Genomic DNA, 17,905 nt, shown 5'->3' with positions numbered 1-17,905 from the left:
GACTACTGCAGCACGTAATTATTCAACAGGGATGCACAGTCCTGGTCTGCAAGGAATCTAGTACCTGATTCACACTAAAGGGCCGGGTCAAACCGTACCGTGCTGGCTAGGATATTTTCTTTTCACATTGTTCTTTCTGGCTCGGTTTGGCTCAGTAGTGTAAAAAAGGATCTACCAGTCCAGGTGCGTCAATAGCCCCTTTGAAAGATAACAGAGGTGGGTTGATTTTCTAGTTTGAGGTAAAGTAATGGGACTACAGTTCCTGATCTGGAACTAGGAGTTCACATGGACTAGTCTGGGCCTTTCATGTCTATACAGCTCTGGTCTGTGCTACCCATAGATCATGTTTTATAGACATATCCTTCATAGCTCCAGACAGTACTAAAGAGAGACCTTTACCTTGATTCCATCAAGGAAGAGAACTACAAAGGCAGGCTTATGATGTTGATGACAGACCGGGGTGTTCTGGTCGCAATACTGACTGAGCATGACCTTTATGTGTCTACAGAATGTGGTGTAGGTCTACAGACTATTGTATGTTGAACCTATGGGTTTATGTCCGGAGGTGTAGGTGGGGTGGTCATATGGCTGTGTGTGTGAATGATTCTGACCAGGACCTATAGGCCTATGGTGACCTTTTCCATCAGCTAAAAAACATTTGTCAGCAGAAGCGATGGTCTGTTTCCCGTGTAAACTGTCTGTGTGGGGTGGTGAGTTTCTGGGCCTCTTATCAAAGCAGAACATCTCTGCTGCTACCTAACTCACTCACAGACCTGAAGGACCACAATATCTACAGCCTGCAGATCACATAATAATATTGTGTTGATTATTTGTCCTCTAATGGTTGAGTTGAACAGCAAGGAAAGTAGTGAACCTCTATATCTATACAGAATGGTTGTCTTTCCCCATGGGGTGTACACATAATGGCCTGCATGCACATTGCTACTGTATGTGTACAGCCACAACGGGAAGGGAACAAAGAATACACTGATTAATGACAGCAAAAGGTGGAACAGGAAGGAGGAGGGACACCAAGTGAAAGAGGGAAAAATATAGGGCAGGATGTATAGGCTTGGCCTAAAGCATGCAGCTCAGGCCTAAATCCAGCTACACCCTGCACCTCCAGCTGCGTTCACAATGTTCAAGGTCATGTTTACATTTCCATTCTCTCAAGTGTCAATCATTACACAGGCACTGCTAAAAATGAAAACAATGCAATTTTATGGTCCAGTTGTCCCTGTAGGCTGGGACAGGGCGGAGAGGCTAACATTTATCATCTTTATGAGTCATTCTTTTGTCTTCAACAGGCAAATCAATACTGTTGTTTACAAGATATTGATAATGGTTATCCTTGTACTGACTTAGTTATAAAGCATACCAGCAGGTGGTGGTTTGCTTCTGTTCAAAATGGTTATTTGGTGATTTTATATTTAAGAAGCCTATAACTTTGTGTCTGTGTGTGTTCTTGGCCACCATTCTCCCACCTCTCCCTTCCACCCCACATTGATATTAGCCACCATATCGATTAATTCACCATCACGTTCTTTGGCTGCATTCATAGCATGCTCGGTCTCTTGCGTTCCAACCACTGAGGCATCGGTCCATGCACTTCGACTCTGCTGCAGAATCCCAAGCAGGACAGTGGATTTAACATATATCCGTGCACTATAAAACACCATTAAGGAAAGTAAAATACAGTGCGCCGTTACAACTGAAATAGAAATGGATAGTGTATTTGAGGAGGTGGCAGGCTCAGGCTTGAGGGATATGATAAATCATATTCATAAGAGATGCAAAAACAAATCCAACCAATAAACAGTCCTCAGTGAACAGATTGTAGCCAATTGCTGAATGAGAGAGACTTCTCTTACCTCTATCATAATATGAAAGGCGTGCTAGTTAAGGAAAGAAAACAACATTTCCAGCATGAGAGACATGGATGCACAGAGAGTGGCAAAATAAATGACAATTGAGCTGATGACCTATGGACCAAGGATATAACACCACTCCTCTCCTTGTTATGACCTGACCTAGGATCAGGGACACCATGGTTTGTCCTGGGAGTCAACCATGCCTTCAACTGACCTCAATTCAGTTCACTGGAAGCTGTGGAGGCGAACAACAGGAGTGGGCCATTTTTACAAAGCAACATCTGGAATGAGTAACCAGTCAACCGTGAGTTCCACTGCTCACCTGCAGCCAAGTTTTCAAGTCACGACAGCGTCTGAGAGTCCATTAGGCTGCCTGTCTGCCTGAGAAAGCTTTCTATTTCTCTTTACTTTACACCCCGTTACAAAACCATCATATTGAAGCGCCAGCCAATTCATTCCTACACCATTCACACACAACTGGCTAAAGGCAATAGGGGTGAAGTGAGTGAGTGACAGTACTCATGGCTAAGACAATAGGGGTGAAGTGAGTGACTAACAGTACTCACGGCTAAGGCAATAATGGTGAAGTGAGTGACTAACAGTACTCACGGCTAAGGCAATAATGGTGAAGTGAGTGAGTAACAGTACTCACGGCTAAGGCAATAGGGGTGAAGTGAGTGAGTGACAGTACTCACGGCTAAGGCAATAGGGGTGAAGTGAGTGACTAACAGTACTCACGGCTAAGGCAATAATGGTGAAGTGAGTGAGTAACAGTACTCACGGCTAAGGCAATAGGGGTGAAGTGAGTGAGTGACAGTACTCATGGCTAAGGCAATAGGGGTGAAGTGAGTAAATAACAGTACTCACGGCTAAGGCAATAGGGGTGAAGTGAGTGAGTAACAGTACTCACGGGGTAAATCATACATACTAATGGTGTGTGTCACAATGGCACTATGTTTAGCGTGTGTGTGAGGAGATAGGCTACTGCTAACTCCAGGTTTTCAAGCCCAGCTATGTGTGCATATGACAGAGTGTTCAGCCCCGGGATGCTATAAAAATGACAAGTTGACGGTAAGCATTTCAGTGGCTGCCAACAATTCTCCCAGAATTCGCAATGGCTGTTAGAGAGTGTGATTACGCTTCTGGTCCCTTCCCTCCCCTGACACACCGCCAAGCGAGCACACACTGTTCTCACAAGCACACGAGCATGCGCACGCAAATGTGCACAAACACACACCCCTGGCAGCACTGCTGCAGCTAAATGCTACTGTAGCATGTAAATGAATTTGAGTGAGTGTGTGTGACTCAGTAAGTGTGTGAGTGAGCGAGCAAGTGATGCATGTGTATGTGTGTGCAAGCACGTAAGAGCCTGCACAAGACATAAAGCCCATGAGAATGTCAGAGTCAAGACTAGAGTATAAATAAGAGTATAAAATAAAATTCCAAGCAATGGTAACGCCTGTGAAATAAAGCTGACCAAGGACTTAAAAGGTCCCAGGTGGCAGTAAGCGAAATATGACAAGACAGGTGCACTCTGCTTGATTTGTCTGTCTGTCACTTCAGTGAGACCTTGGTAGTGGAGAGAAAGCAAGTGTTGGAAGGACATTAAGTAGGGTTAAAAGCCCTTGCGCCCTCTCTCCTCTCCCTCTCCGCTGAAGGACATGCTTACTCAGAGGGTGCCTTTAGAAGGCTGATGAATAATGAACAAGCATTCCTCTCCTCTCTTATCCCGCTCTTTTCCTCTCGGATCACATTGCACTCCGGGAATGGAGGTTGAGCCCTGGCCAAACAGCAAACCAAAGGAGTGACCAATCAGTGTGTGTGTGTGTCCCCACAAGAATAGTAAACAAACAAAAATGTGATCAACTGGGGACATTTTGTTAGTCCCACAAGGTCAAATGTTTTTTTCTAGGGGGTATAATTTGTGTTAGAATTAGGTTTAGGAGTGTCATGACTTGCCCTGGGGGGAGGATCATAGGCCCCCCCCCTCTCTCCACAGTTTTATGACTTTACGACAGGTCATAAATACCTGGTAGAAACTGCCATGCAGCATTGAGGGAGAGTCTACCAGAACAAAGAGCTTCTCTTAGTTCAAAACTCCTAATCACCAAAGTGGGGGAATTAAACAATATTTCTACTTTTTGAGAATGTGGGAATGGTCCGTGGACACTTAAGGGACAGTCATGACGAGTGTGTTTCATTTGGTGATCTCATGAAGGATGGGAAACACACAACTGTATCTCTTAAAGGATACATTTCCCAGCTGTCAGGTTTACATCTAAATATTGTGAAACGTATGTGAATCAACATGAAACTATTTGTGAAAAGATGTGATGTTAACCTTCTAAATGAGAAAATATGGGTTTTCATACAAAGTTAACCAAGTCAGTAACCACACCCACGTGAGCATAGACATTAAGTCGGCATCATGGACCGCCCTTTTCTCTGAAGTGTATAAAATCCACTCCTGATGAAATTCACACCAGACCAAAACATGCTGGGTGACGTTGGTGTGTGAAATGGTTTAAACTACAACTCTACCAAAGAATAAGTCAGAGAACGCCGGGACAGGAGTCCCCACGTTGGAATGGCTACAATTCTATAGGCCACAGAGACCATACAGCTGTAGTTTTGGCTACACGGCTGAAAACGGTTAAACTCATAGACTATCGATCACTACAGAATAAGAGCAAATCTTTGACGTATAAGTACTAGTCTGCAGCTAGAAGTCTAGAACGAGAATTCCAAATGGTACTCTGAAGTATCCATTCTAACCACCTATAACCACGAAAGACATTGTGACTTCTGAGAAAGTTAACCAGAGACTCTGATGAACTCTACAGGATGATCGAGTGTTTTCAACGGAGAGACAACAACGGCATACGGGCGAAAATATATACATTGCAATTATTCTCGAATGAGCGGCCGTTCATGTGCAAAGGATTAGCATTTCAATGATTATAATTATCCACTATGTGTAGTGAATCCATCTTGTCTTTCCCACTCTCTCAGTCCCCACCCCTTTCCTTTGTCTACCAAGCCGTCATATCGGCTTAGCCCACTAGGGTCTTTTCTATCATTCTTAGTAACCAATATCTACTGTTTGCTTGTTATGTAATTCTGTGTGATTTATTTATTTATTTAGTTAGTTAGTAAATAAATAATTAAGCCAATTTGTATATCTTTGATTCATGATTTTAACTAGGGTTCATGCAGATATCCAAGGGTTTGTGACGTTCAGTAATGAGAATTGATGAGGCAATTAATAATCATTAATGGAAGACTAATTGATAAGATATTAAAATATCTGAAGAATTATATTTCGGGAAATTCTAACTCTAATGCTAAACATTTTCCCGTGGTGACCCGACTTCCTAGTTAATATTTACATGATTAGTTTAACCTTCCCAGGGCAGGCGTTCTGCTAGCGGAACCCCTCGACAACATTCCGCTGAAAAGGCAGCGTGCGAAATTCAAAAATATTTTTTTGAAATATGTAACTTTCACACATGAACCTTTTTGGGATAGAGGGCAGCATTTTCACTTTTGGATGAATAGCGTGCCAGAGTGAACTGACTCCTACTCTGTCCCAGATGCTAATATATGCATATTATTAGTAGTAGTATTGGATAGAAAACACTCTGAAGTGGGAAATCTGAGGTTTGTAGTTTTTCAACTCAGCCCCCATTGAAGATACAGGGTGATATTAGTTATGTTTCACTTCCCAAGGCTTCCACTAGATGTCAACAGTATTTAGAAGCTGTTTTGAGGATTTTACTCTAAAGGAGGGGCTCATAAGGGCCCTTTGAGTGATTGGTCTGGCAGAGTGCCACAGCCTCTGTCTGGCGCACTCACGTGAAAGGTAGCTACGTTCCACTTCATTTGTACAGACAAAGGAATTGTCCGGTTGGAACATTAATGAAGTTTTATGTTAAAAACATCATAAAGATTGATTCCATACTCAGTTTGGCATGTTTCTACGGGCTATAACGGAACTTTTTGAACTTTTCGTCCGACGTTCGGCGCGACCTGAACACGCTTTTGGATTAGTTTACCAAACGCCCTAACAAAAGAAGATATTTGGACATAACTGATGGACATTATTGAACAAATCAAACATTTATGGTGGAACTGGGATTCCTGGGAGTGCATTCTGATGAAGATCATCAAAGGTAAGTGCATATTTAAAATGCTGTTTCTGAGTAATGTTGACTACCCAATATCCAGTATCTTTTTGGCTGCTTTGTTGTCTAAAGGCTGTACTCAGATTATTGCACGGTTTGCTTTCTCCGTCAAAGTTTTTTTTTTTTTAATCTGACACAGTAGTTGCATTAACCTCTTGTAACTACCCATCCCGGATCCAGGAGAATTGTCATCAACTGACACTAAGTAGCATAACGCAACGGACAAGAAATCTTACTAGAAAATATTCATATTCATGAAATCACAAGTGAAATATATTCAAACGCAGCTTAGCCTTTTGTTAATCACCCTGTCATCTCAGATTTTGAAAATATGCTTTACAGCCAAAGCAATACAAGCATTTGTGTAAATGTATCGATAGCATAGCAGTATGCCTAGCTAGCAGCAGGCAATCTGGTCACAAAAATCAGAAAAGCAATCAAATTAAATCGTTTACCTTTGATGAGCTTTGGATGTTTTCACTCACGAGACTCCCAGTTAGATAGCAAATGTTCCTTTTTTCCAGAAAAATAATTTTTGTAGCCAAAAATAGCTCCGTTAGTTCTTCACGTTTGGCTGAGAAAACGACCGGAAATTGCGGTCACGACAACGCCGAAAAATGTTCCAAATTAGCTCCATAATATCAATAGAATGGCAAACGTTGTTTATAATCAATCCTCAAGGTGTTTTTCAAATATCTATTCAATAATATATCAACCGGGACAGAGCTTTTTTTCAGTAAGACCGGGTGGAAAAATGGCGACCTCTGTCTTTTGCGCGAGAAATACACAAAGAGCCATCAGGTCGCCCAGGCTCATTTTTCAAAATAAAAGCCTGAAACTATGTCTTGTGATACTAGACACATTAACGAAGCCATAGAAAAAGGAATCCCGTTAAAATCCCATTCATTGCTCAATAGGGGAAGCATAGGAAGGGACTCTTATTTAGAGACCCCTGCGTTCCTGATTGGATTTTTCTCATTCTTTTGCCTGCAATATCAGTTCTGTTATACTCACAGACAATATCTTTACAGTTTTGGAAACTGTAGAGTGTTTTCTGTCCTAAGGTGTCAATTATATGCATATTCTATTTTCTGGTCCTGAAAAATAGCGCGTTTACTTTGGGAACGTTATTTTTCCAAAAATAAAAAAAAATATCCCTAGATTCAACAAGTTAAGGAGAAGTTTATCTAAATAACAGTTGTATCTTTATCAATGTTTATTATGAGTGTTTCTGTAAATTGATGTGGCTTTCTGCACAATCACAGCATGTTTTAGAACTACTGAACGTAATGCGCCAATGTAAACTCACTAACTAACTAACTTTATCAAATAAAACATACATGTATTGTGTAACATGAAGTCCTATGAGTGTCATCTGATGAAGATCATCAAAGGTTAGTGATTAATTTTATCTCTATTTCTGCTTTTTGTGACTCCTCTCTTTGGCTGGAAAAATGGCTGTGTTTATTCTGTGGCTTGGTGGTGACCTAACATAATCGTTTGTGGTGCTTTTGCAGTAAATCCTTTTTGAAATCAGACATTGTGGCTGGATTAACGAGAATTTTATTTTTAAAATGGTATAAAATACTTGTATGTTTGAGGAATTTTAATTATGAGATTTTTGTTGTTTTGAATTTGGCGCCCTGCACTTTCCGCTGTTCCAGAACCCAAGTCCTAGACAGGTTAACAAGTCCAATACAGCAAATGAAAGATAAACATCTTGTTAATCTACCCATCGTGTCCAATTTCAAAACTGTTTTACAGCAAAAGCACAACATATGATTATGTTACGTCATAGCCAAGTAAAAAAAACACAGCCATTTTCCCAGCCAAAGATAGGAGTCACAAAATGCAGAAATATAGATCAAATGAATCACTAACCTTTGATGATATTCATCAGATGACACTCATAGGACATCATGTTACACAATACATGTATGTTTTGTTCGATAATGTGCATATTTATATCCAAAAATCTCAGTTTACATTGGCACGTTACGTGCAGTAATGTTTTGATTCCAAAACATCTGGTGATTTTGCAGAAATACTCATAATAAACACTGATAAAAGATACAATTGTTATTCACAGAATTAAAGATAGACTTCTCCTTAATGCAACCGCTGTGTCAGATTTTTTTTTTAAATTACGGAAAAACCATAATTTGAGAACGACGAGAGATCTGAACGAATCTGAGATCCGCCATTTTGGAGTCAACAGAAGTTAAGAAATAAGTATATAAATATTCACTTACCTTTGATGATCTTCATCAGAAGGCACTCCCAGGAATCCCAGTTTGACAATAAATGACTGATTTGTTCCATAAAGTCCATCATTTATGTCCAAATAGCCACTTGTTAGCGTGTTCAGACCAGTAATCCATCTTCATGAGGTGCGAGCACTTAGTCCAGGCAAAAACTCGAAAAGTTCCGTTACAGGTCGAAAGAAATGAGTCAAACGATGTATGGAATCAATCTTTAGGATGTTTTTAACATAAAACATCAATAATGTTCCAACCGGAGAATTCCTATGTCTGAAGAAAAGCACTGGAACAAGAGCTAACTCTGTCGGGAGCTCGCATCACGAGCCTGAGACACTCTGCAAGACCACCGACTCAAACAGGTCTCATGAGCTCCTCCTTTATAGTAGAATCCTCAAACCAGTTTCTAAAGACAGTGGACATCTAGTGGAAGCCGTAGGAAGTGCAACTTGACTCCATAGACACTGTGTATTCGGTAGGCCAAGCTTTGAAAAACTACAAACATCAGATATCCCACTTCCTGGTTGGATTTTTCTCAGGTTTTCGCCTGCCATATGAGTTCTGTTATACCCACAGACATCATTCAAACTGCAGAGTGTTTTCTATCCAATACTAATAATAATATGCATATATTAGCATCTGGGACAGAGTAGGAGGCATTTCACTCTGGGCACGCTATTCATCCAAAAGTGAAAATGCTGCCCCCTATCCCAAAAAGGTTAATCGCGTAATAATTCAACCTAGATAATTGATTTGATAATATACAGTCTTCACATTTAATGATAGTCCAGACACAACAGGAGTTATGGTTAGTTTTAGGGTTAGAGTTAGGTTTAGGGTTAAGGAATGGTTTTGAGGTTTGGGTTAGGGATAGGGATAGGGAAAATAGAATTTAGAATGGTTATAAATTGTGTCCCCGCAAGGTTAGTTAAACAAGACTGTGTGTGTGAGCATTCAGCTAGTCGATAGTGCACGCAATGCAGAGATTTAGTGTTAATCTTTACCGTGGTTCTCCTTTGTCGCTGCTGTGCAATCAATGTGATATATGGTAATGGACCAGCATGCATAGTGTAAATGCATAGCTCAACTTGTTTGGGAAGAATGCATGGCATGAAAAAAACTTCATGTGCAGCTATATATATATATATATATATATATATGACTCCTGCTTGGTGTAGATGGTCCAGTAGATAACAGCAGAGCGAGAGAGCTGCAGTATGGGTGTGGGAAGCCAGCATTAACGAAAACATGGCTTGTTATTGATCAAATTCAGGCATGTCTCATTGACCTGCGTGCAGCAAGCCTTTTTATAACCGGGGGGGGGTGTAGAGATGAAGAGAGCGGAGTGAGCGGGCAGAGGGAGAGAGTGAGGGAGGAAAGAAAAGAGAGCGAGAGCATGCATTATTAATCCAACCCTCCCCCTCTCCTCTCCGAACGAGTGAACGCTTTCCTGTACTCAGTGTTCTGTGCTGTGGTGCGGGTGATGATGAGTGGGCGAGGACCACACACACACACACTTTAAACCCCAATGATTATCAGGTACTGTACTTGCATAGAACGGCCAGGCCATACTGAGAAAGAACCACACATCATAGGGAGGCCTAACCAGCCTTTCTTCTATCAGAATTGCACTAACAGATACACTGTACACTCGTACCAAGATAGATAGTATCTCATGTACAGCATGTCCATCTGTGTCTTCTGACTATTATAAAAACCCATGAAGTGGACTGAACATTGGTTCTAAAAGCAGCCCTGATGCTCCATTGTCAGAGAAGTCGGGCTCATTGTAAGAGAGGTTGAGGGCCCCTCGCCCCAGGAACCTCAGAAGGTGTCAATGTGACCTCTGACTTACGGAAATGGGCATAACTGTAAAGGACAACTCTGCCACTTTATAACCAGTTATTATGCTGTTAGTATACTGTATATGCATTACTATTTAATGCACATTTTGATGTTTGATAGTTTTTGTTAGTCATACTGCACAATTCCTATTTTTTGTAATTTTGAAGCTTCTGTACTGCCCTCGTCTACAGCATACTACGATTCCCAGGGTGCATTTTGTCACCCATGAAGCAATGCTCAGCTTAGTCAGCCACTTAGCTAGCTGGCTATCAAGCCCAGAAGAAAGCTTAGTCTAAATATATTGCTTATATCATAAAATATAAGTACATTTCACATTACTTTTGGGTTGAAAATATATTATAATGCATGCATAAATGTCGTGCTGAATATATGCCAATATATGCCAATGTCATTGTCACCAAAAAACTGCAATATAATTGTATGTTGATTCTGACTAGCTAGCTACGCTAACCATAACACAGAGTAACTTCAACTAGTTAGAATGCAAGCTAGCCTGACTGCTGCATCCAAAATAACAGTTTAATCTTAATCTGTAAAAAAAAACACAACATTTATTATGTATTTTACAGGCAAATCATTACAGAATCCTAGTATCTCTCAACCTGTATATTTGGTGCTTTTTTATTTTATTTATTTAACCTTTATTTAACTAGGCAAGTCAGGTAAGAACACATTCTTGTTTACAATGACGGCCAAACCCTAACGACGCTGGGCCAATTGTGCGCTGACCTATCACGGCTGGTTGTGATACAGCCTGGAATCGAACCAGGGTCTGTAATGACGCCTCTAGCACTGAGATGCAGTGCCTTAGACCACTGCACCACTCGGGAGTGCAGCAAAGCTAGCTAGCTAAGTAGCTAAAGTGTTTTCTACGCTAACAGACAAATACAGCCTCAGTGACCAAGCTACCATCCAACACTGGTGCCCTATTGGAACTAATAAAAAGTATGACGTTTACAAGTAATTCAATTAGAACAAATTTGGAAAGGGCACAATGGCTGCTGGAGCTGCAACTTCAGTCGGTGATTGTGGGAATAGTTTTGTAGAATGGAATCATGGGAGTTTGAGTCTTGAACAACAGAAAAATATTGGAATAGGCTGACTATAAATACACTACATGATCCAAGGTATGTGGACACCTGCTTGTCAAACATTTAATTCCAAAATCATGAGCATTAATATGGAGTTGGTCCCCCTTTTGCTGCTATAACAGCCCCCACTCTTCTGGAAAGGCTTTCCACTAGATTTTGGAACATTACTGCGGGGACTTGCTTCCATTCAGCCACGAGCATTAGTGAGGTCAGGCGCTGATGTTGGGCAATTGGTATGGTACTATACTGTAAAGAAAAAGCGTTATCCTTGTGTTCACTGGGCTCTGTGCAGGCCAGTAAAGTTCTTCGACATTGATCTCGACAAACCATTTCTGCATGGACCTCGCTTGTGCACGGGGGAATTGTCATGCTGAAACAGGAAATGACCTTCCTCAAACTTTACAGTGGGCACTATGCATTAGGGCAGGTAGCGTTCTCCTGGCATCCACCAAACCCAGATTTGTCCGTACTCCAGCGAACGCGTTTCTACTGCTTCAGAGTCCAATGCCGGTGAGCTTTACACCACTCCAGCTGACGCTTGGCATTGCGCATGGTGATCTTAGGCTGCTCGGCCATGGAAACCCATTTCATGAAGCTCCCGACGAACAGTTCATGTGCTGACGTTGCCTCCAGAGGCAGTTTGGAACTCGACAGTGAGTGTGGCAACCGAGGACACACGATTTGTATGCACTATGCGCTTCAGCACTCGCCAGTCCCATTCTGTGAACTTGTGAGGCCTACCACTTTGCTGCTGAGTCGTTGTTGCTCCTAGACGTTTCCACTTCACAATAACAACACTTTCAGTTGATCGGGGCAGCTCAAGCAGGGCAGAAATTGACATCCTATGACATTGCCACGTTGAAAGTCTCACTGAGCTCTTCAGCAAGGCCCTGTACTGCCAATGTTTGTCTATTGAGATTGCATGGCGGTGTGCTCGATTTTATACACCTGGCAGCGACAGGTGTGGCTGAAATAGCCGAATCCACTAATTCAAAGGGGTGTCCACATACTTTTGTATATGTAGAGTATCATTCTATAGGTTCTTGACCGTCTATTTAAAAATATTTACAGATGTTATTAGACAGACAACCAGAGCAACATAGAGCAGGGAGTTCCAGTATGATCAGAAAACTACAGACGGGTTACATATATCGCTGAAAATGACTGTCCATAACTTCTTGTATTAGTCAGCTCCTACTTGAAAACGTAACAGAGAAGCAATTTCCTGTTTTGCTAATCACTAAACAGTCATGAAAACATAAAATGACACTAAAACTGTGCTGGACATCACTAAATACATCATAATAACAACCCACGTGTTAAAAGTGGCAGAGTTATCCTTTAACTTGAGCCTGTTGCTGTTGCAGCTGTGGCACAGCCTCAGTCAAATCTGAAAGGACACATCGAACACAGCCAGCCACAACACTGCTGGGTAAATAAAGATGATAGCAGAACATAAAAAAACAGCATGGTTTCTCACATCCACTTCACAGCCCCCACTAACTCCAACATGAGCAGAATACAGTGGCCTACTTGAATGGCTTCACTGGCTTGATGCCAAAAAGCTGACCATGTGTGAAAGGTGTCCATACTTTTATGCATCCCTATCACACCCAAGAAGGTAGAGGTACTATACTGTAAAGAAAGAGCATCATTCTTTTTTCAGAAATCATTGTGTTCACTGATTTTGGATGCTAATTGAGGCAATGGAAGACGTTATAATAGACTTATGTTATTAGAATGAACTTCTTTGAGTGCGTCATGTACTAACATTTCTGCCAAACTGCCAAGTATTCGGAGCCTAAGCTTTGGCACAGCCAGGCTTTCATGGAGATTTCACATGCTACTTTGTGAGCATTCGTGTGTGTGTGTGTGTGTGTGTGTGTGTGTGTGTGTGTGTGTGTGTGTGTGTGTGTGTGTGTGTGTGTGTGTGTGTGTGTGTGTGTGTGTGTGTGTCAATGGCAGATAGATTATGTAAACGCTCTGTCCCATCAAAGCAAGGGAACTACATTTCCTGAAAAGGTGTAATTTCTCAGAAAATTTTCCAAAAAAGGGATGGAGGGGGGAAAAAAAGAGAACATGAGCGCAGTTGCCAAATACAGACTCTCAGGCTACCAACAGCACAAGCTCAAGTACAAATACAACTCATAGCAACTGATCTGTGTCATACAGGTGATTTGAAAGTCATAGTACTGCTCTCACAGACTTTAGTCATGATGGAGAAAAAGTTTATCAACAAAGCGGGCCACAGTCAAAACAAAGAGGTGTTGCGTCTACAGTGGTATATCTGTGGACACTTGGAATACCTTGCTTCCGCCATCCAGCCAACATAGATCAAATGCTAGCTACAGGCGAACTCAAATGAGAACAACTCTCATTGATATACAGTAGCTAGTCTATCAAATAGTCATTGCATAGCTAGCTACAACTGTTTTTGCAACTAAAGAGGGTTTTGTACATTAGTGCTGTGTATTTTCTTACCTGTGTGGGCACCAGGACTGGCGGGTATGCCAATTTGTGATTGCGGTACATCCAGAAGGAGAAGAGGATGATTGCAGTGATGCCTATGATGGGCACCAACGAGTACATCAGGGTGGTAAAGAGAGGAGGCTTCGGCGTAACCGGGTTCGACGTTGCTATGGAGGGAAGGGGAGAGCGAGGGAGGGAGTGGGAAAGAGAGTGAAAGAAAGACAGAGAGAGTAAAATGAGATCAATCTAGATTATGCCTGGACAAAAGGACTATTGTAGGATGTACTCAAAATCAAGGAGTGCTGAAAGAGCATTTTGTTAATAACTTTGCCAAGAATGTGAAAAACGAAATGGGTTATGTGTTGCGGTCTCCGTGTTCATAATGTAGGGCTGATATGGGCTCAACTATAGCTGGCTGATGTCATTTTTATAAAATGCATTTCTAGCTGGGTCTCTCTGGGGCTGGGAATCAGCCAAATCTATCCGGGCTTAGTGTCAATGAGTGTGACGGTTAAATCAAGAGGATATCTCGCTCTCAGTCACACACACATGTGCGCACAAAAACACACACACACACACACACTAGAGCTGGGATGATAAACTGACCAAACCGACCATTTATCGTGGACATAGTGCTGAAATTGTTCATTAAGATAAATAACCTACTAGAAAAATGCGAAGTTTGAAATGAAATACATTTGCTAATATGGGTGCTTGTTAATGGGACAATTGATAGCTACAACATTCAAAGTAATAGTAGTAGTTAAAAGGGTAATGTAATAAAAAAAATAACTTTGGTGTACATCATTATAAACCTAACGTTTCATTGTGATAATTCAGTCAATTTATCTTGATATGGGTTTTGTCCATATCGCCCAGCTCTAACACACACACACACACGCACACGCACACGCACACACACACACAGTTTTGTATTGCTATCCTTGTGGGGACCAAAGAATTGATTCCCAGCCAAAATCCTATTTTCCCTAACCTTAACCTAACCTAATCGCAAACAGCAAACCCCTAAAACTATACCTAACCCTTACTCCTAACCGTAACCCCTAACCTTAAGTCTAACCCTAATTGTAACCCTAAACCTAAGTCTAAAATATATTTTTTCCTTGTGGGGACCGGCAAAATGTCCCCACTTGTCCAAATTATCCTTGCTTTACTATCCTTGTGAGGACTTCCGGTATTCACAAGAATAGTTAAACAAACACACACACACACACGAAACCTGAACACAGAGAGCATACTCTGAAGTCCGATGATTTGATCCCAAACGATTCAGTAAAAACTAGCTTTAATCTAGTAGCCCTGTTAACTGTGGAGCTACAGGCTTGGTGATTGAGTGAGTTAGTGTATCTGTCTAAAGCCTGTTTGGTTCGCAGGCACCCATCCTGGCACAGTCCCTTTACAGGGCTTCATGAAAGAGAGATAAGATTTGATTGTGACTCGTTGCCAAAGCAGCAGCTCCAGTAATCTCAACACGGACTCGTTTCACTGCTGCGGTGGATACCCCTTCCCTCGCCTGCCAGCGTGACATCCAGTGTGTGTATGTGTGTATCGTTACTGCTCTATGTGGGGGACCTCAGCTGAACTGGCAACACGCAGTAACATTGCGTGGTTAAAGATGGGGCACTGTTTGTGATGCTGCTGTTGCCTGCCTGCCACAACCCCCCCTTGCCATGCCCCTCCCCCTCTATACCCATTGCTCCCCTCCCCCTCTCCCAGCTCTCTGCCCAGTGCTCCACTTTAGCTGCAAGTGGGATAAGAACCCGGATTAGCCTCTTTGAGCTGAAAAATACATCAGACCCAAACCCACCCCCCACTCTCCAACATGCCTCCTCTTGCCTGCTGCGTGCTCCCTGCTTTCCACGCCCCCACCTCGCCCCCAGGGCAATAGGATCACCACACTGTACACGCCACTCAGGCATGGAGCCACTCTGGTCAGAAGGTCAAGCTCTCTCCCGTTCTCTCCCTCTTTCTATTCACTCCTGCATGGTTCATCCCCAGAGAGGCCCTGTTGCTAGGTTAAAAAAAGCAGCTGTGAGCATGTGCAGAGCCTTATGCTCGATACGATAGTAAGGCTCCGACCGAGCTTTTAATTCCAAATATCCAGGGAATTCCACATCTAGTTAGTCACTGCTGCAAATACGTACGTGTTTAGTTGAATAAGCAGAGGGAGAAAGACATGCCTAATGTACTGTAGTAGAGCCCATCTCCCCACACAAAGCTTTAATATACAGTCAGTGGCCACCCCATTCATGAAAATGCACTGCTACTACAGACATTGAGTCACGTGGCCGTGGCTTGCTATATAAAGCAGGCAGACAGGCATTGAGGCATTCAGTTACTGTTCGAATGAGCAAAATTAGTGACCTAAGCGACTTTGAGTGTGGTATGATTGTCGGTGCCAGGCGCGCCGGAGCCAGTATTTCAGAATACTTGATCCGGCGCACCTGCCAAGCGGCCACCCTCCTGGGCTTTTCACCAAGAATGGAGCGACAAACAAAAAACATCCAGTCCGCAGCGGTCAGGTAGGCGAAAACAGCTCGTTGATGAGAGAGGTCGAAGAAGAATGGCATGAACCGTGCAAGCTAACAGGCGGGCCACAAACAGACAATTAATGGCACAGTACAACAGTGGTGTGCAGAACGGCATCTCAGAATGCACAACTCCTCGATCCTTGTCACAGATGGGCTATTGCAGCAGACACCAGGTTCCACTCCTGTCAGCTAAAACCAAGAAGAAGCGGCTCCAGTGGGCATGTGATCACCAAAACTGGACAATTGAGGATTGGAAAAATATTGCCTGTTCCAACAAAGTCTGGTTCCTTTTGCGTCATGCTGATGGCAGAGTCAAGATTTGGGGTAAGCAGCATGAGTCCATGGACCCATCCAGCCTGTAGCGGTGGTGTACTGGTGTGGGGAATGTTTTCCTGGCACATGTTAGGTCCCTTGATACCAATTGAGCAACTATTGAACGCCACAACCCAAATAATTCAGGCTGTTCTGTAGTCCGACCCTGTACTAGATGGGTGTACATAATAAAATGACCAGTGAGTGTATCTATTGTATAACCTCTATCTGACTCCAATGCAAGAACACACAAATGTTTTCCCCATGAATTAATATGACTATTCTGAAAAGGGCAATTCTATTCATTGTTGAGCAACAATAGCACAAGAGGAAAAGGAGTAACCCAACCACAACATTAAGGCATTTCTGATCACTGATTAGATTTTTTCTTTATACTCAACTGAGGATGTGGTAATAAAAAACATGTTTTGCCAGGACCAAGAAATTCCAGAACCAATGAACGTTAAGAGATTTCTGATTAGATGTTTCTATTCTGCATTCTTTGAGGATGTGCTCAGATTATTATATATCTTTTTTTTTAAATCAACAATTACGGGAAGAATGTAGATTGATTTCCAGGAAGGATTGTTGCTTGGCAGAGCGAGCAGCACCAATGGAGGAAGCTAGCTACACCTCCTCTGAGTCACTGCATTCTTCCTCCTGCTAAGAGGTTGTTTAGCAGTGAGGCCCGTTAGCTCAACGGGGATAAGGAGGACAGATCATCCCCTTTTAATCTTAAAGACACAGCAATCCCTGATGAATGACACACAGGAAGCCACACAGGATACGGTCAGACACACCATGGCACATGCCGGAGTTCACTGCACACTCACTGGAACTAGGAACACCACATCACGCTGCACACTTCCCGGAATATGGAGCAGATTTGACGAAGCAGAGCGGTTATGCAGAGCATCAGCGTTATGTAACGTGAGAGAATAAAGATGACTAACATATTGGGTTGTTTATTTTGTTTCATGTCGTAACAAAAGTCAAAAGGTCACGCTTCGGACAAAGGCAAGTACGTCAGATTTTATTTTTCAGTTGATATGGTGTTACTACATACAGAAACACAAGCATACGCACACACAACTTACTCTGAACAGCTTGTGTGTTGTCGGGGGTGTAGAATAACTTTTGGTTGCACATGTTTCCTTCACAGCAGCAGAAGAACACATCTGGACTTTCCTTCATCTCCACACATTCAGTTCTGGAAAAGAGAGAGACAATGCTGTCATAACAATGTAGCAAAATGTTGGTCCCTTCGGGCCCCAATATCTTAGCAAACCTTCCCTTTTCTAA

The 17,905-nt window shown here is 42.3% G+C and overlaps 1 protein-coding gene across 2 annotated transcripts in view; it reads right to left on the bottom strand.

Annotated features, from left to right (window-relative positions):
• The window catches only part of LOC139399688 (activin receptor type-2A-like), a 48,210-nt gene that overhangs the window by 8,276 nt on the left and 22,029 nt on the right, over positions 1-17,905 (bottom strand). Inside the window, exons 3-5 of one of the 2 annotated variants that reach the window (XM_071144980.1) lie at positions 17,701-17,813; positions 13,752-13,906; positions 1,872-1,895 (exon numbers count right to left, since the gene is read on the bottom strand). In XM_071144980.1, coding sequence (XP_071001081.1) covers positions 1,872-1,895; positions 13,752-13,906; positions 17,701-17,813 — 292 coding nt within the window. The remainder of the gene's footprint in view (positions 1-1,871; positions 1,896-13,751; positions 13,907-17,700; positions 17,814-17,905) is intronic. The other variant, XM_071144981.1, reaches the window with a different exon arrangement.

The sequence above is a fragment of the Oncorhynchus clarkii genome, chromosome 3, assembly GCF_045791955.1.
Source record: "Oncorhynchus clarkii lewisi isolate Uvic-CL-2024 chromosome 3, UVic_Ocla_1.0, whole genome shotgun sequence".
Classification (NCBI taxonomy): Eukaryota; Metazoa; Chordata; class Actinopteri; order Salmoniformes; family Salmonidae; genus Oncorhynchus; species Oncorhynchus clarkii.
Note: the sequence above shows the minus strand (reverse complement) of the source record. Positions and strands in the feature narration are given on the sequence as shown.